The 19986-nt window shown below is 41.9% G+C and overlaps 1 protein-coding gene across 1 annotated transcript in view; it reads right to left on the reverse strand.

The window, feature by feature from the left end:
- Positions 1-19986, reverse strand: part of PDGFRB (platelet derived growth factor receptor beta) — a 181495-nt gene that overhangs the window by 46396 nt on the left and 115113 nt on the right. The window contains exons 8-13 of the mRNA XM_040345012.1: positions 19455-19644; positions 14397-14512; positions 12414-12537; positions 9078-9301; positions 5104-5198; positions 2519-2651 (exon numbers count right to left, since the gene is read on the reverse strand). Coding sequence (XP_040200946.1) covers positions 2519-2651; positions 5104-5198; positions 9078-9301; positions 12414-12537; positions 14397-14512; positions 19455-19644 — 882 coding nt within the window. The remainder of the gene's footprint in view (positions 1-2518; positions 2652-5103; positions 5199-9077; positions 9302-12413; positions 12538-14396; positions 14513-19454; positions 19645-19986) is intronic.

Below are 19986 nucleotides of genomic sequence, written 5' to 3' on the forward strand. Positions count from 1 at the left end.
GGAAAAAAACGATCGTTAGTAGGCTCAACCATCGGTTAAAAATCCACGCATGCTCAGAATCAAGTCGACGCATGCTCGGAAGCATTGAACTTCATTTTTCTCAGCACGTCATTGTGTTTTACATCACCGCGTTGGACATGATCGGATTTTTAACCGATGGTGTGTGTGTAGGCACGACAGACCATCAGTCAGCTTCATCGGTTAACCGATGAAAACGGTCCATCGGTCCGTTCTCAGCGGATGGACTGATCGCTTGTATGCGGCATAACAATGACTTCTTTTGTCAAAAAATTTGAATTTGGTCCTTAAAAGAAAAAACAAATATTGATTCTTCTGCTGCAGCTGTAATTCTGACATGTTAAAGTTGATTTACCATAAAAATGGTGGTAGTTAAATATTATTGAAATTTAATTTAAAATTACACAGCTTATGAAAAGTTATATTTAAAAAAAAAAATATAGTTTCTATGCAGCATATGCTAGGGAATATTAACATTTGGAGTGCAATTTAGGTGGGGGATGATGCAATTACAGAGCCATATGTTTAAAAGATACTGTGATCCTACAGAAATATGTTCATATTCTACAGAGAATAAAGTGACATAAGTGGGTAAATATATATATATATATATATATATATATATATATATATATATATATAATTATATATCATGAATGGGCACATGAATTTATACATATACTGTATGTAAACCCACAGGGAAGGAGGAAAATAAGTAAGTGTAACATTCCTCAACCTCGACCCTGCCAGCTAACAAAGAAGACACTAGGGGGGTTATTTACTAAAGGAAAATCCACTTTGCACTACAAGTGTAAACTACAAGTGCACAGTGCACTTGAAATTGCACTGAAAGTACACTTGGAAGTGCAGTCGTTGGCCCAGATTCAAGAAGCAATTGCGCCCCGTGTAACCATAGGTTACACGGCGCAATTGCTTACTTGCTCCGGTGTAACGAGTGCTCCTGATTCAGGAACCTCGTTACACCGACTGCAGCCTAAAATCTGCGCGGCATAAGGCTCTTATGCCACGCAGATTTTAGGCTGCATTCTTGCGTGGGCCGCTAGGGGGCGCTCCCATTGTGATCAGCGTGTAGTATGCAAATTGCATACTACCACTGATTCACAAACTTGCGCGGGCCCTGCGCAAGCCAGGTACGGAGTTTCCGTACGGCAAATTTAGCGCAAGGCTGCCCCTTCTAATAGTAGGGGCAGCCAATGCTAAAGTATAGCCGCCGCTCCTGCGAGGTGAAATTGTAATTTCACGTCGTTTGCGTAAGTGATTCGTGAATGGCGCTGGACGCCATTCACGTTCACTTTGAAGCAAATGACGTCCTTGCGACGTCATTTGCCGCAATGCACGTCAGGAAAGTTTCCCGACGGAGCATGCGCTGTATGCTCGGCGCGGGAGCGCGCCTAATTTAAATGATTCCCGCCCCCGGCGGGATCATTTACATTGCGCGCGCTTACGCCGGGCAATTTTTCCGGCGCGCCCTCGCAATTTACGGAGCTACTGTTCCGTGAATCGAGGGCAGCGCAAAATATTTGCGGGGGCGCAGGGCAAAATCGTTGCCCTGCTCCTCGCAAATATCGCGCAAATGTACCTGAATCTGGGCCGTTGTATATACGAGGGGGACATGCAAGGAGGATAAAAAAACAGCATTTTAGCCTGCACATGATTGGATAATAAAATCAGCAGAGCTTCCCCTCGTTTCAGATCTACCCCTCATATTTACAGTGACTATACTTCCAAGAGCACGTTCAGTGCAATTTCAAGTGCACTTTGCACTTGTAGTGCAAAGTGGATTTTCCTTTCGTAAATAAACCCCTAGGTCTAAATGGTCAATTTAAAAGCATTAGTGCCCTCTAAAATTCTCAGGACTGGGGTGAAGACAATTAATTATTCAATAACCAGGCCTAAGATGGTGAAATGGGAAGTTTTGCCCCAGCCGCAGACCTTGAATTACCTCCTTCTAGCTGTATAGCAGAAATGTATAAATCATAATAGTGGCTGAATAGAATATTAAATCTTTTTTTTTTATATATAACTTTAAATTATTTGGAAAAAGGTATCATGTAAGCAGAATTTCCAATTTTATTTCTCTCATTTTGCTGACCAACTGCCACCTTTTCATTCTGAGTTGCTCAGCTTTCTTTGATATGACCCACCCTGGCCTCAAAAACGCATTTATCTTTGACGGTTAAAGACAGCTTACTGGTTGGGTTCAAAAATTGTGCTCTCCTCACTGAGCAGTATTGAGGTTTTCCATGTTCTGTTTGTTAACTTTTAGAACCAGAATCCTGTCCTGTATACTGTACAGCATGGGTGCTCAACCTGTGGCCCTATAGCTGTTGCAGAACTACAACCCCCCCCATCATGCTTGTAACTGTCAGCAGCTTGCAATGCCTCAAGAGAGTTGTAGTTCTGCAACAGCTGGTGGGCCACAGGTTGAGCACCCTGGCTGCACAGTGTCCACTTACTGTACATCACATCTGGTATTTACCTAAGACTAATTTATCCCTTGATATCTCCCAGTTGGAGTCATATGGAAGCTGTAGAGGGTCCACGTAGATGTACTCATGGCCATCAGAGCTGACTGACTCGATAACCTTCCACCGGATTTCATAGCGTGGTTTCTGTGGACCAAGAAACAAAAGTGGTGACCATTACTCAACCTAAAAATAAAATATTTGAGATAAAAGTAGCACCATGTGCAAAAAAGCGATCCAGTATGTATCTTTGGCTGAAAACATTACCTTGAACAGACAGTGCTCTTGCCTGAAGCCTCGTACACACGACCGTTTTTCCCCGGCAGGAAAACTGCCAGGAGAGCTTTTGGCTGGGAAAACCGGACGTGTGTATGCTTCCTCGCAGTTTTCCCGTCAGGAAAACAGATGGGAATCCCGTCGGGAAAATTGAGAACCAGCTCTCTATTTTCCCGTCGGGATTCCCAGCGTTTTTTTTTCCCCGCCAGATCTACTATTTACCTATATGAAAGACTGCGAGGCAGTGTCGATGGAGAATACACACAGTTTTCCTGCCGGTTCTCGGCTTTCCCCTCGGTTTTCTCGGCTGACTTTTTACCGCCGGAAAAACCAAGCGTGTGTACAGGGCTTTAGTGGACAACTGATCAAACGACCCTCACTGCACCACATCGGTGGTCACATCTAAACAGAGCCAGACAGTGTCCACTGTGTCCAATGGTAAATCCAAAATGACTGCCGGGACGTGCTACTTGTTACATAGCAGGGGCAGCGGTTGTGGTAATTTTTTCATGTGTGAACTTTGATCTGCATTTGACACCAGTAACATATTGAAAATAATGTACCGTATATATACTCGAGTATAGGCCGACCCCAATATAAGCCGAGGCACCTAATTTTACCACAAAAAAATGGGAAAACGTATTGACTCAAGTATAAGCCTAGGGTGTCCATCTGCATGCCTCACTGTGCCTCACTTTGCCTCACTGTGTCCATGCCTCACTGTGTCCATGCCTCACTGTGCCCATGCCTCACTGTGCCCATGCCTCACTGTTTTCATGCCTCACTGTGTCTGTGCCTCACTGTGCCCATGCCTCACTGTGCCCATGCCTCACTGTGTCCATGACTAGACTGACTTTTAACATGTGAGTCTATGAAAGGGTTGCCTGCCTTTAAAAAATCAGTGCTCCCCAGCCGTAGGTCCCCCAGACAACAAACTTTGCACACTTATAGATAAGAAATGGGTCCAGGGGACCTACAACCGGACGGTACCGGGTCTCCAAAGTCACGGGAGAAATGACCGTTTAACATGGGAGTCTATGAAAGGAGTGCCCAGGTTTGAAATTTCAGTGCTCCCCGGCAGTAGGTCCCCCAGACAACAAACTGTGCACACTTATAGAGGAAGAGTGGGGCTACATGTGTGTATTTCCGAGAGATTCTGAGTATTTCTGAACGGCTCTGAACTGTTCCGAGTGTCACCGGCGCCCCTGCACCTCTGGCCAAATGCGGTACTGCACAACCCATTAGCTTAAATTCTGCTCGATTTGCGAGACAACACTCGCAAACCGAGTAAGATTTTTTTTTTTTAAAGTTGCTCGTTAATCAAAACGCTTGTTAACCGCGTTACTCGTAAACCAAGGTTCTACTGTATTTTTTTTTACATCCTGAGAAATGAACCGTGTTTGCGATTATAAATGTGGCTGGGGTTTAATGGCCATGTAAGATTACTTAGGATATTTGCAATGTAGCTGTTAATCAGCTGACCATCAGTACCAATGACACTACATTTGTGATGCCCATAAGATGTCAGCTCTCCTAGGCCCAGCAAAGATTACAAAATGAAAGGCATAATCTGATTGTTTACCACGAGCAGCAAAAATCTTTTCTCTTCCCTGCATTTATCTATTATGCTTATTCAGTTTTGGATAACAACTATTGCTTTCAGTCTCATGAAATATGAGTTCCACTTGGATGCGCTGCTTTAAAGCGTTAGGCATCATTTTCTATTAAAGTAATGATGATAGTGCAGGAATACATGTAGCTGATATCCAACATGGCATTAACAACCGATAAAAACACATTATATTTGCACTGTATCATTAATAACTCAGACAAAACATATTCACATATTGCCAATAGAATATGTAAACCCAACATTTCATATTCCTGATATTTGCCTGCTTTGTATTGCTTCCTTTGTGTGAGATACCTGCTGTTCCTGCCGGTCCCTCTGCTTTCCTTTAAAAAAATTACCACACTAGTCAGGAGAGCTCAGCGTGGTCAGTTTTCTGGCTATGTTGGGAACTCAACCTTCTCTCTTCCAATGATCAGACATCTGCTCATACTCCCCTGCACAGCCTTTCACTGGGAATATCAAACTGCTGTCTCTCCTCCCCCCAGTTTTCTAAGCTACTTAGGCAACTGACACCAGAGAGTATGTGATCACATAAAAATTTATTTATAATGTTTTTTTATAGTACACAATGTTTTGCTTTTTATTTCTATTTTAAACTGAATGGGTTGTTTTACAAGATGAGGCTTTACATATACATTAATGGTGATAACATGATTTTATTTAAATTCAGAAGAGCGAGGCAATGCTTACCTTTTTCCACAAAACGATAAGTATTATTAAGAATATCACAGCCAAAGCCACCAGTCCCACAACAGCACATATTAACACAAGCTTGAAGGGCAAATCTGTAGATATAGAGTAGAAAGACATATATTTATTAAAGCACTTGACTTTAGAGGAGTTAAAGTGGAACTTCAGTCATTTTTTCATCTTTCCACCTATTAAATCTTCTGCCATCTTGTTGTTTTAACATTTTTTTTCTGCCAGGAAATTCCTTATACAGCCCACTTCCTGTTTATTGTATGGTAAAAAGTCTGCTGTTTTTTCAATGACTTTGATCTGTATTGCCGAGCCCCGACAATTCATGAATAGCCACGGATAGTTTTAAATGATTTTTCCTTTAGAAATTACATTTTGTGCAGGGACAGTTCTAAACATGAGAAACATGCACTACTTTACAGGCATATTATACACTCCCCCCAGGTACAACATTTAAATGAATATTTCACTTTCATTGTTTCACTTTAAGCATTATTAAAATCACGGATGTTTTTAAAACTTTTTTTGCATTGATACATGTGCCCTGGGGCAGGACCCAGGCCCCCCAAACACTTTATAATAACTTGCATATTAACCTTTAAAATTAGCACTTTTGATTTCTCCCATAGACTTTTAACGGTGTTCCACGGCTTTTCGAATTTGCTGCGAACACCCCAAATTGTTCGCTGTTCGCTGAAAGGGCGAACAGCCAATGTTCGAGTCGAACTTATGTTCGACTCGAACATAAAGCTCATCCCTATATGCCACCTCTTGAATCTCTCCATTTAGTTTACAATCTACTCGTTGATAGTACAACTTTCAATATACTCCGGTCCTCCGAGAGGAAAGATACAGCTCTCCTAGACAGCAGCTGCCTCCTCTTTTCTGCTTATTCACAGATAGCTTTAAGTTTTATGAATGGATTCACAGAATTCAGTGTTCTGTGATTGGACAAGGGGAGAGAAGGGACAGGCAGTACAGCTGCAAACAGCACTATGGCTGTGTAGGACACCCATACGCTGGGCTGTCTCAGCGATAGCTATACTACCAGTGTTCAGTGAAGCAGCAAATTGTAAAAAAAAGAGTGCTCCAGGAGGTGGCATACATCTTGTTGGTCTTAACTCTTTGTGGGCCAGAAGATTTAAAAAATGATTTTGATTCTTGGAGCTCTTGGACAGCCCTTTTCATCCAGGGTGCCTTGAGGTTTCTTCAGGAGTGCCTTCGCAAAATGCCTAAAAATGTATCAAAAACTGTATACAGACCAACGTGTGGATGAAGCCTGCCTTTTAGTTACACAAAGCCACAGGTTTTCATTATGCACCATTACCACTAGATACTGACATTCTAACCAATGATGTGATCAGTTGATAAGGAGGGTATTAGTTGCCTCCACAGCATCCTTGTTTGACCCTCCTCTGTCCCTCTTTCTCAGCACTGGGGTGACATTAGCTGACTGATGGAGAGAAATTGAGGGAGAAGAGAAACATTGGAATACTAGTCAGTACCAGTGTGCAAAAGTGTATTTGCTTTGGAAAAATAAATCACCTCTAATGTTGGATGTCCTATGTGTGGATGTAACGGCATTATGTGAAACTATTAGAATCGTTTTAGAATGGGGTGCCTCAAGACTGTCCATAATTTTAAAGGGTGCCTTGAGATTGAAAAAAGGTTGAGAAACACTGCTCTATGGTATTTATGTTTGTTATTTACTTGTAAAAGGTTCCTTTGTGTAGACATCCAAAAGCCCTGAGACTGCTCATGGGTGCTATCATCTTGAATGTGACCTTGGCAGCCCCAGCTGATTTGAGCTATAATTCCCCCTTACACATCCCATGGAAGCTACATAAAAGGTTGTGTAGGAGGTGAATAGTAGTTTTCCCAGCACAGATTGTAATTGAACACCCCCAAAAGGGTTTGCTCTATTGACAAAGCTTTCTACACATAGCTGTCTATGCCCCCAACAAGCGGCCAGTGAACTTTCTCCAAAAGGTTCTTAACAAGACCCAATGTACCCAAAAAGGTTATCTTGTTCTCTGTGGGGACTTTAAAAGCATACCGGACACATCTATGGATACGTCCAACCGCACCCCAAGACGAGACTCCAATATGAACAAATTAATTCATGAAAATGCTCTCTACAATGTATGGCAATGCCACCACCCCACTGAAAGAGTTTACACCTTCTGCTCCTCGGTGCATAACACTTAGGGAGAGAGGGGTCTGTGCCAGGGGATTGACTGTTCCTGGAGTAGCCAAATTGTATATCACGTTCAAAAGCACAATGCAAATGAATAAAAAATGGTTTATGGAAAGGAAAATACTGCAAATAAGTAACTAAAATACTTGATTTTCCTGTGCTATTACCTCTATTTTTTATAAGCTGGTGACGGTGTCTCTTTAAAGGAAAGCTGTACTGAGAAATATATGTGAATTGCCATTGCTGACCCTTTTTTTTCTCACTAGTTTGCTGGCAATTATGTTGATCCAATGGCCTTAACTTAACCACTTAAGGACCCCCCACTGTATATGTACGTCCTCTTTTTAAACATGGATATCTCAGTAACGGCAGCAGCTGCTGCCACAACTGAGATATCCATGTTTTCAGCTGGCGGCCGTGTAAACGATAACGGCGGTCTCCGTGGCGGATTCGCCGCGAGATCGCCGTTATCGGTGGCGGGAGAGGGGCCCCCCCCCCTCCCGCCGCTTTTCCGCGCCCTCCGCCGCTTACCGGAGCCGTCGGTAGCGGCGGAGGAGATCCGATGCTGCCGCCAGGAGAGTGAGGACTTGAGTGAGGGCAAGATGGCCCCCACCCGTCCTCATAGCTCTGCTGGGCGGAAGTGACGTCAAAACGTCAGTCCCGCCCAGCCTCTTAAAGAGACAATTTTTTTTCTGTCATTTTTTTAAATGACAAATTTTCCTTTTTTTTTTTTTTTTTTGCATTTAAGCCTAAGTATGAGATCTGAGGTCTTTTTGAAAAATTTTTTTTAAAGCGCCCCGTCCTGACGAGCTCGCGCGCAGAAGCGAACGCATACGTGAGTAGCGCCCGCATATGAAAACGGTGTTCAAATCACACAAGTGAGGTATCGCCGCGATCGTTAGAGCGAGAGCAATAATTATAGCCCTAGAGCTACTCTGTAGCTCAAAAAATGCAACTTATAGAATTTTTTAAACGTCGCCTATCTAGATTTTTAAGGGTAAAAGTTTGACGCCATGCCACGAGCGGGCGCAATTTTAAAGCGTGACATTTTGGGTATCATTTTACTCGGCGTAACATTATCTTTCACAATATATAAAAAAATTGGGCCAAATTTATTGTTGTCTTATTTTTTAATTCAAAAAAGTGAATTTTTTCCAAAAAAAGTGCGCTTGTAAGACTGCTGCGCAAATACGGTGTGACAAAAAGTATTGCAATGACCGCCATTTTATTCTCTAGGGTGTTAGAAAAAAAAAAAATATAATGTTTGGGGGTTTTAAGTAATTTTCTAGCAGAAAAAAATGTTTTAGTCTTGCAAACACCAAATCTGAAAAACACCTGAGGTCTTTAACATACAATGTACCACTAAAGTCTTGAGATCTTTAACGTTTGTTAGGACAAACTTTGTGCATATCTAGTTTACAACTGATAATAAAATTGGCTAGTACACTAAAGCCGTGTACACACGGGCAGAATGTTGGGGGACATTATCTGGTTAAAAAAAAAAAAATGTCTGACATTCTGCCTGTGTGTATATGCCGACCAAATCCCGATCAGTTCTCTCAGCCAATAGCAGAGGGTGCTGATCGGAGTGTTCTGTCAAGCTCTGTAAAATAGCCATCTCAGATATCTACAATATAAAGGCTAAACAGATAAAATAAAATGTTTCTATGGTATATTTAACAGACCATAAAGGAGCAAATAAGAGAAAGTTAATTAAAAAGGTTAACATACATTTTAATAAACATCCATGTGACTGACATTTACTTACAAGGTGGCACTAGGGTGACATCACGATGGTGACTCATTCCAAGACCATTCTCACCAAGGCAGCGCAAAGAGAGAGAATCTTTAATACCGCGGACATGGAGAATGCTCTTTACATAGAAGGTTCCCATCTTTTCTGTCTGTGAATAGCTACTGTTCATGTCGTACCTAATCTGGGAGGTTGCATTGTGTAGAGGTTCCCACTGGCTCCATCCCTTACTGCTGCACCTGTTGGTGACAAGAAATGTTTTCACAATGTTGAGGTGAAAATTCAGTTTGAAAGATTGATACACAAAACCCATCAAATGAGTTCAGTAGAATAGTCAGTTACCGCTGTTTCACTTGTCTAAAAATGGCATAATGTTTATTCATGGTCAAAAGATAAATTTAAACGGGTCAAGATGATTGGCTAATGGGGGGGACTGGATGAGGGGCTGAGCCTGAAAACAACAAAAGTTCAGTCTCTGAGGTAAATTTTTACTGAAGAGCAGAAAGAAGAGTTATCCACATAAATTTTCTTTCTTTCAGTCGGTTGTCACAGTTTCCCTGGAAGTTTTTACCAGCGATAAATGTTTCATTTATTGGGCTATGCCCTTCAGTGGAAGTTTGACCAGTCAATGTCTGTCTGGAACTTATGGCAGAGACAGGCAGTTTAGACTCCAGTTAAGGTTACAAAAGGTGCTCACAGTACAACTGTGACTGTCACGGGTTTTAATGTTTATGTTGGAAATTGCTTATGTGGAAGACATTTTAATAAAGCTGTGGCCTTGCCCTTTCCGACTTAAACTGTCTGAGTGTCGTTTATTGGGCAAGGTTATTGGTTGGTATCATAGGTGTGCGCAGCCCATTGCATTAGGGTGTGCACCCCAAAGCTTCAACACATATGCATTTGACATATTTACTGTCCTCTTTCCCGCTCTCCATCCTGAAACAGAGGGAGCAAGGGAGCACATGGGGGACCCAGGCAACCGAAGGAAGAGGAACAGGGAAAGGAGGGGTGGCATATATTAGTACTGGTCCCCTATATTTTCTTCCTGTGGCAGCTAAATGTTGACAAAAATGAGACAAGGAGAAGCCTACTTTCAGCTCCTGCAGGAGGAAGATACAGATCGGTCCACTAAATTCCACCCCTGCCACCTCTCCTGTCCAGGTCCTGAGGGCCGGCAACACTGGCGTGCGCAGCCCATGACATTAGGAGGTGCCCGCCAGTTGGGAAGCGGGGGGTGGCGACTCACAATTAGGGTGTTCCCAGGCGCACCCTGAGCGCACGCCTATGGTTGGCAAGGAAGGATTGTGGTTTACCTGTTACCTGCCCACCATTGATAGGTTGCCAACCCCAGGTTTAGGGTGATACACCTGGCACACCCTTTGCGCACGCCTATGGTTGGTATGGTACTTATGGCTGTAGGCCTATGCTCCTCAGCAGTCAAGTAACTTTTTTTTGTCATTCACATTTTTATATGCTTGCTCTTTCACATGTTTATGAAAGTATTAAATGAGTACTAGTGTACACTAGCTACTAAAAGAGGAACAGATTAACTACTACAATGATTTTTCTGCCTAACTGCTTAAAAAAGGGTCCATTAGGCACTGGTTAACCCCATTCAGCCCCAGAAGATTTTACCCCCTTCCTGACCAGAGCACTTTTTACAATTTGGCACTGTGTCGATTTAACTGACAATTGCGCTGTCGCGCGATGCTGTATCAAAACAAAATTTGTGTCCTTTTTTCCCCACAAATAGATCTTTCTTTTGGTGGTATTTGATCACCTCTGTTTATTTTTTGTTTGCTTTCAACAAAAGAATAGCGACGATTTTGAAAAAAAAAAAAAAAACACAATGGGGGTTATTTACTAACGGCAAATCCACTTTGCACTACAGGTGCACTTGGAAGTGCAGTCGCTGTAAATCTGAGGTGTAGAGCTAAAATGAGGGGAAGCTCTGCTGATTTTATCATCCAATCATGTGCAAGCTAAAATGCTGTTTTTTATTTTCCTTGCATGTCCCCCTCAGATCTACAGCGAGTTCACTTTTAAGTGCACTTTGCACTTGTACTACAAAGTGGATTTGCCTTTCGTAAATAACCCCCAATATCTTTTACTTTTTGCTATAATAAATATCCCACATTTAAAAAAAAAGAAAATCCTCATCAGTTTAGGCCGATATGTATTCTACATAATATATAGCGTCCTGCCACAGTCCCCGGTAGGGGTTGTCCCAGCTCATGGGGACTGGTTGGGGCTTCACTCCAGTGCCGGCAGCACTTGGCTACCTGGTGAGTACCAACTGGGACCTTGAATTGTTCTTGGCCCTTCAAATGTTGTATGCCCTGGATCAACCTGGAATGTGTTTATGTCGTTACAGCTATTAAATGCAATGCATGCCTGCTCCTGACGAGCGACCATTAGTCGCGAAACGCGTAGAGATACCATCTTCATGCTTCAATATGTATTCACTGCAATATATTCCATTGTACTTTCTGTTTGTACATTTGGGTCACTGCCTAAAATAACCCTTTCCCCAACCAAGTCTGTGAAGTGTACATGTTTACCAAATTTCTTCAATAATGCAATATAGTCATGTACGATGAATTATGTGAAATTATTAAAATAATTAACTTATAACTTATTCCAGATATAATTCATTTCCCCCCAACCCATTGTAATCTGTTCCCCGCACATGCTTCATTTAAAGTCCCGCTCTCTCCTTCTTTATATTATATAATTATTAGGGATGGAGGAAATTGACCTATTACCTAATTTAAAGTCCCAACGTCCCCCCCCCCCCCCCCCCCCCTTCTCAATCATGTATTCTACATATTTTTGGGGGGAAAATCACAATAAACGTATATTGATTGATTTGAACAAAAGTTATAGCGTCTACAAAATAGGGGGTCATTTTTATTATTATTATTTTTTTACCAGTAATGGTGGCAATCCGCTAGCAGAGGCCCGAGAAGAGGACGATTGGGGTTGCTCTGTGTAAAACGATTGCACCGTGTAGGTAAGTGTAACATATTTGCTATTTAAAAAAAATAGGGTTTGCAATCAATTTAAGAATTTTCACAATGAAGGAGAAAGTTGAGTACTGTCTGTGATACTTTTTTTACTTGCACTAACATACAATTTTTCAGGACAAGCTTTCGGGGTGTTACCCCTTCAACGGCTACAATTACGTCAAGCACAATGAAGGAGAAAGATATCAGTGCACTAAATTAAACTGTGGTATAGACATTTTGATTCAAGAGCTGGTTTACCATCGTCAACTGGAATTTTTATACAGGTTAGCAATATCGGACTTGCTATTTGCTTTCAGTAAGCACTAAAGTAATGAAAACATACCTTGTAATCTCTGTACAGAAGTACCATGTGATCGCTGGCTTTGGCATCCCTTTGCCAGCACATGTCACTATCTGTCCACCACCTTTAGGATGGCTGTCGATAATTTCCTTTATTTCAACAGGCACTAAACCAAAAAAATAAAAATTATATATATATCCTGACAACAGTGAATCCATTAATATTTACAGTAGAGACATTTTGCTGCTCGAACCATTATACACCATAATCACTAGGGACTAACATCAGAAATTCACCATGTTAGATATTGGTTAGTTTACTACCGTATCAGTGAAGCTCTGTTTACTTTATTCATCCAATCAGATTCATGGACAATTTTTTGTTCACTTCAGCTGCACATGGTTGGGTGTTTGAAGTACTGTATATAGGGCATTACTGGGCTAAATGAACTTTCCACTGCTTCAATCAACCCGGTGAAGTCGATGATGCTTCAGTCACAAATGTTTTTTCTTCAAAAGATATTCTCATAATTACAGTTTTAGTCATAAAAATGTAACTTTTCAGCTTAGTTGTTAACGCCTACGCATTGGAAGCAGGTATTGTAACAAACCAGCTTTAAATCTTGGATCTAGCAAATTAAAGGGTCATTAAATGTAAATTCCAAGTTATAAAATACTTTTTAAAAGAGAAGTATGTTTTGTTTTTTCCCCCCCTATTCATACTTACCTAGGTGGATGCAGCATCAGACCGATGCTGCATCTGTCCCCCGCCACCTCTTCACTGAGAATCGAGCCACCGAACACCGCCGATGGCTCGGTTCTCCCACCTCCTCGAGTGGAGAGCTGCTGACTGGGGTGGCACCTGTGCGCCCACAATGCACAGGCCGCCACTGATTGTCAGTCTGGTGAGGGGAGTGTTAGATGTACTAGCAGATTGAAATACAATAACAATTTGAAGCCAAACTCCACCTGATACTTTATAAGCAGTTACAGCTTTTTTTCCCATTTGAGATAAAAAGTTTACATAAACAAATAAAGACTGATCATCATAAGCACCCCTACCAGTATTAAATGGTTTGTCTCATCCCTGTAACCGATTCAACTGCAAGAGTGCTTGTTCTTTCGTAAAAACAACAGGCTAGATCACCAAAAGAAAATAGAAGACAGAAAGCCTTAAAAAGAAAACGAATGTAGCCAATAAATCTAAGGATTGGTGAGCTGCGGTATAATAAATGTTTGCTTTTGGATTTAAAATCGCATGCATGCTAAGTAATGTGTAAGTGTATCACTTGCACGTATGTACTGTTACTCCCCCTAACAATGCATTGATCTACTTTTGTCTACAGATAAACGACACTATATTGTTCTGACATCTAGGGTCTGCATTTTCTCCCTGAGCTAAAATGTGGGCTCAGAAACCACACACTCGTGTTAGGCCTCATACACACGACCGAGTTTCTTGGCAAAAAACAGCAAGAAACTTGCTGGGATTTTTTTTTTGCCGAGGAAACCGGTCGTGTGTACATTTTTCGACGAGGAAACTGTTGAGGATCCCATCGAGCCAAAAAGAGAGCATGTCTTCTTTTTCCTCGACGGGAATGGAGAAACTTGCCGTGTCGAGTTCCTCGACAGCCTAACAAGGAACTCGACGAGGAAAACAATGTCTTTTGCCCGTCGAGTTCCTCGGTCGTGGGTACGAGGCTTAAGTCCTGGTGCCTGTGTACCTTGTGACTTACTACAATGTCACAATGTTGCAGCTTGATCACCAGCGGAGAGGAGATAGAGAAAATGCTTCCTCCTGCCTGCAGCAGGCTTATGACATCATCAAACCAAGTGCAAAGTCACTTTTATGGTGCTAACGAAAGCTTTTAAATGACAAAAGGTCATTTTTTTCCAAAGAATATAGGTTCTGTATATTGTGACATGACAGAATGTATTCATGTAAACTCATAAAGATAGTGAAAGATATCAACCTCTAGGGTAGGATCAAAACTGTGTTTATATAACATAAATAAGGAAAACTCACCATTTATCTGAAGATAAAATGTCATATTTTTATTATCATCCTCATTGTAAGCTTTCAGAGTGTAGGCACCTCCATCTTGTTCTTTGACTCTTACAAGTGACAATGTGGTAACATACCTAAAAATATGATATTGGTTGCTTTAGAAAATATTTGCTTATATTTGTCCCAGTTCTAGCATCTCAAAGTAGCATTAGCTTTTACCCTACACCGCTAGTCTGTCTCAATAATTGATAACTTCTCTGGAATATCTCCCACCTTATAACAAAACACAATGGTGGCATTAAAAACGGTGTCCTTAATCTCTCCATCCTATTCCAGACTTGACTAAAATTGATCAAAGCCTCTTGGTTTCATTTACTAAAGGAGTAAATCTGGGAAACCAGTACTCAGGGTCCTATTTTGGTAGCTGCAGCAAGTCTTCCAGAGTCTCCAACAGGGTGGAAGTATGCCATATTCATTCAATAAAATCATGCCTGTTTAAATTCTCACCACTATGCTAGATCCTATGCATTTGCCACTGTGTGAAGTGGTTGAGTGGCTTGGGTAAGAGGGGTGTTTGTGGGGGGAGAGTGGCTGGATTGACTCTCACAATCACAAGCAAGCACATACTACAAGACTGCAGCATAAATTGGAACAGATTTAGAAGGCTAAACAAAGCATTTATGCCTTTTCTGGCCAGAAAGGAATATGACAATGTAGCAAAAATATGTCTATTGTAGTAATGAGTCAAAATACCCTGGTTTTGGCTCAAGCAGTGTTCAGCAAACTTTAAAAAACTTTGAATGCCGATTATGAACCCTATTAAAATTAATGCGTGACAAATGTGTCACTATAACCACTTGCTGACCACTGTATATATATATATATATATATATATATATATATATATATATATATATATATATATATATATATATATATATATATATATATATATATATATATATATATATATATATATATATATATAAAACGATAGATTATATATATATAGATCTATATGTATATGTACATCCTGACAGGAAGTGGTTTTACCAAGCTCATGACTGCGGCTGTTCAGTAAAAGTGACCTGGGCGGCTCTATAACTACCTGATCACTTTTTCTAAAATGAGAATGGTCCTCGGTTTGGACTGTACTGTGAGCTCATCTCTAGGCTACTGGACTCAAAGGAAAAATTGCTGGATACGAATCTCTGAGAGGAGAGAGACTTGATATGCGCGGAGTGATGGAGCCCCATCATAGAGCAAGCTGCAATTGTTTCTGTCTCCTGTTTTTCAGGGGCTTTTGCTTTGAGTCCACAAGACACCTTTTTTTGCTATATTGCCCAAGTCCTAATGAAGGGAGAATTTATGGCCCCTGAAACATGTTGGCTAGCTTTTGTCCTCCTGTTACGTGTGATAATAATGTAGCACCCTCTAGTGTGCTACTAGTTTTAGTGTAGGCAAATGTATTGTTTTGACTCACAGTTACCATGTTAGTCTTAATTGGGCCATGGGTTTACTGCAGGTGAGGCTGCATGACTTATACAGGCAGGTCTTTGGTGCTTCCCCCTGGTTCCAGAAATTTGGAGAAATTTCCAGAAGTTAGTGGGCGGGAGCCAGGAGGGTTGATCTGCATACTTAGGGGAACTTGGCCAATAACCAGGCAGTGGGCCTGGCATGGTGAATGAGCCAGCCCTTAACCACTTCCAGACCGCCGCATGTACATATACGTCGGCAGAATGGCACGTACAGGCACATTGGCGTACCTGTACGTCCCTGCCTAGACGTGGGTCGGCGGTCGGAAACCCGCGGGGAGTAATCCGGGACGACGGCGCGGCTATTCGTTTCTAGCGATCGCTCCCCGGAGCTGAAGAACGGGGAGAGCGGTATGTAAACACGGCTTCCCCGTGCTTCACTGTGGCGGCTGCATCGATCGAGTGATCCCTTTGATAGGGAGACTCGATCGATGACGTCACACCTACAGCCACACCCCCCTACAGTTGTAAACACACACTAGGTGAACCCTAACTCCTACAGCGCCCCCTGTGGTTAACTCCCAAACTGCAACTGTAATTTTCACAATAAACAATGCAATTTAAATGCATTTTTTGCTGTGAAAATGACAATGGTCCCAAAAATGTATCAAAATTGTCCGAAGTGTCCGCCATAATGTCGCAGTCACGAAAAAAATTGCTGATCGCCGCCATTAGTAGTAAAAAAAAAAAAATATCTCCTATTTTGTAAACGCTATAAATTTTGCGCAAACCAATCGATAAACGCCTATTGCGATTTTTTTTACCAAAAATAGGTAGAAGAATACGTATCGGCCTAAACTGAGGAAAAAAAATGTTATATATGTTTTTGGGGGATATTTATTATAGAAAAAAGTAAAAAATATTGCATTTTTTTCAAAATTGTCGCTCTATTTTTGATTATAGCGCAAGAAATAAAAACCGCAGAGGTGATCAAATACCACCAAAAGAAAGCTCTATTTGTGGGGAAAAAAAGGACGCCAGTTTTGTTTGGGAGCCACGTCGCACGACAGCGCAATTGTCTGTTAAAGAGACGCAGTGCCGAATTGTAATAACCTCTTGGGTCATTTAGCAGCATATTGGTCCGGTCCTTAAGTGGTTAAATATGGATGAGTCATGTCAACAGGAAAGTCAGGTGGAAGATGGAGTGCTGAGGAGACTGTAGGTGGCCTTGGAGGGGAGCCCCTGGTCTGGGGCTCTGTCTCAGGCTGACTTGGGAGGATCCTGACTACAGTGCCGTTTAAAAGGAATCTTACCTAAGGAGCAGTGGGAGCAAGGAGGACAGTGTGAGTACAATAGGACACCTAGGATTACACAAGGGGAGAGACTGACACATGCAGCCTTTCTGGAAGACAGCGTTGTGCTTAATCTTTCCTTTCCCTTATCCTGGGAGATCTCTGGAGCAGCTGGGTGGCTGGTGAAGAAGCTTGGATCAGTGTCTACACTGGGGTTGGAGATATTTGGGAATGCAGCCTTCGAAACTTTGTGCTACTTTCTAAGGGACTAAGAGTTCCTAGTCCTTAAGAGGTTTTTCCATCTTTTATCGTCAGAGACTGTCAGTGTTCAGGAGGAGGACAGTTATGGACAAAAAAAATTATATTTTTTTGCAGTCAAGCTTGGCATCCAATAATTCCTATTCCCCATTCAAGTTATTACCCCTAATAAACAACAAAAAACAAGCTCAAAGACTGTTTCTTGTGTCTTGATGAAAGTGGAAATGCTTGTTGCCTGGCTGTGCTGAGTGGGGAAACCAGTCTGTGGCCCCTACAGGGGTAGTGCTACAATAACAATAAAGTATAATAAAGTGTCTTTGACTTTTGAGATGATCGACTGACAGTATATTTTTTAGGGATGCACCGAAATGGAAATTTCAGAACCGAAACGAAACCGAAATGAAAAAAAAATTCAGACCGAAACCGAAACCGAAACCGAAAATTACTTTTCTTTTTTTCCCCTATTTCAATTTTTTTTTCAATAATTGAATGTATTACACGAGACATTTTAATTAGCTTCATTGATTTCAAATAACCAGAATTGAAAAGCTGCAATTCAATATAATAAAATCCAAACTTTTATTTAAAAAATTAGACACAAATAGTATATAATTGGTTACAGTGGCTGCGTTTGATGGGCACAGTGGCGACGTGTGATGGTAGAGTGGCGACGTGTGATGGCACAATGGCTGCGTTTGATGGGCACATCGGCTGCGTTTGATGGGCACAGTGGCGACGTTTGTTGGCACAGTGGCTGCGTTTGATGGGCACAGTGGCTGCGTTTGATGGGCACAGTGGCAAAGTGTGTTGGCACAGTGGCTGGGTTTGATGGGCACAGTGGCTGCGTTTGATGGGCACAGTGGCGACGTGTGATGGGCACAGTGGCGACGTGTGATGGGCACAGTGGCGACGTGTGATGGGCACAGTGGCGACGTGTGATGGGCACAGTGGCGACGTGTGATGGGCACAGTGGCTACTTGTGATGGCACAGTGAGGCTGCAATTAATTTTTTTTTTGGTAGTCAGAGAAGGCAAGCATGGCTCAATAACACACAAATGTTTTTTTAAAAAAAACGTTTGTGTGTTATTGAGCCATGCTTGCCTTCTCTGAATCCCAAAAAAAAACATTAATTACAGCCTCACTGTGCCTCTGTGAATAAATAGCAGATAATTTTTTTTTTATCTGCCATTTTTTCATTAGGGAAGTGCTGGTCAGTCTCAGTTAGTTAACCCCCCTCCCCCTGCTAGTGCTTACTTTTTTTTATCAGGTTACGCTGCTAGGTTCCTCCTAGGCAGGCAGTGTGGTTATTCTGACTCTGACTGTCACAGGCTCCGACACAGCTCCTGGCCTGCCCAGCGCTCCGAGTCCTCCCTCACCTCCGGCCGTGACGTCACGCCGCTCACGCCGCTGGACTAGACCAAAAGACTCCCCCATAGGGGGGAGTCCAAATACCAGGAAATGGAGCTAGGAGGAATCCGGTGGAGCACGATCGGCAGTCGGCACGCAATTTGTACAGAGCCGCTGCCGCTGCCCGCGCTATGTACATGTCTGGCGGCCAGCGTGTGTGTCTGGCGGTCTGTGTATGTATTAGAACTGTGCCCCCTTGTAAACGAAATGGTCCCGCCCACAGCGTTCATTATCGGCAATTCTAATGTGTTTCGGCAGGGACCCAAAAATGCTGTTTTCGGCCGATATGTATCGGCCACCGATATATCGGTGCATCCCTAATATTTTTTATTCCTAATTTGGGTACCCTCTGTCTCTTTGGGGGTGAGGGCTTTGTGGAGAGCTGCCCAAGCCAAGCCATTCGGAATAATTGATGATCCCCCATTACAGGTTAAGGATCTACGTCTAGTGCCTTACCTGCATCTTTGTAACATGTGTATCTAAAATAAGACACAAGCTTTTCATGCCACTTCTTTATCACCTTCTACGTATTTTCTGGGCCAATGTCACTAAAACATGATTATTATGGGCAACTATTTTCTCTTTGTTACAGTTTTTAAAAACAGAACTGCATAAAAGTAAAAAATAAATAATTAAAAGCTCACGTGTTCTCAGCAGTTTTTTCGATTGATATGTGCACAAGGCTGTTATTATTTCCAGTCAGCAGATGGTCACCTTTTAACCACTCAATGGTGGGTCTGGGGTAAGATTCAATGGATACCACAATGGATGTGCTTTGATGTAGTTTAGCAGGCAGTAAAGTGCCTTCCGTGTGCATCTTCACATATCCCTTTCCTACAAGAGATTAAGAGATACTTAAAAGATAGTTATGCAGGATAAAAAAATATATATATACAGTGCCTTGAACAAGTATTCATACCCCTTGCAATTTTCCACATTTTGTAATTTTACAACTAAAAATGTAAATGTATTTTATTGGGATTTTATGTGATAGACCAACACAAAGTGGCACATAATTGTTAAGTGGAAGGAAAATGATAAATGGTTGCAAGTCTTTTTGGGGATGTCTCTCCCAGCTTTTCACATCTAGAGAAGGACATTTTTGCTCTGTCAGATTGGATGGAGAGCATCTATGAACAGCAATTTTCAAGTCTTGCCACAGATTCTCAATTGGAT

This window comes from Rana temporaria, chromosome 3 (genome assembly GCF_905171775.1).
Source record: "Rana temporaria chromosome 3, aRanTem1.1, whole genome shotgun sequence".
Taxonomy (NCBI): Eukaryota; Metazoa; Chordata; class Amphibia; order Anura; family Ranidae; genus Rana; species Rana temporaria.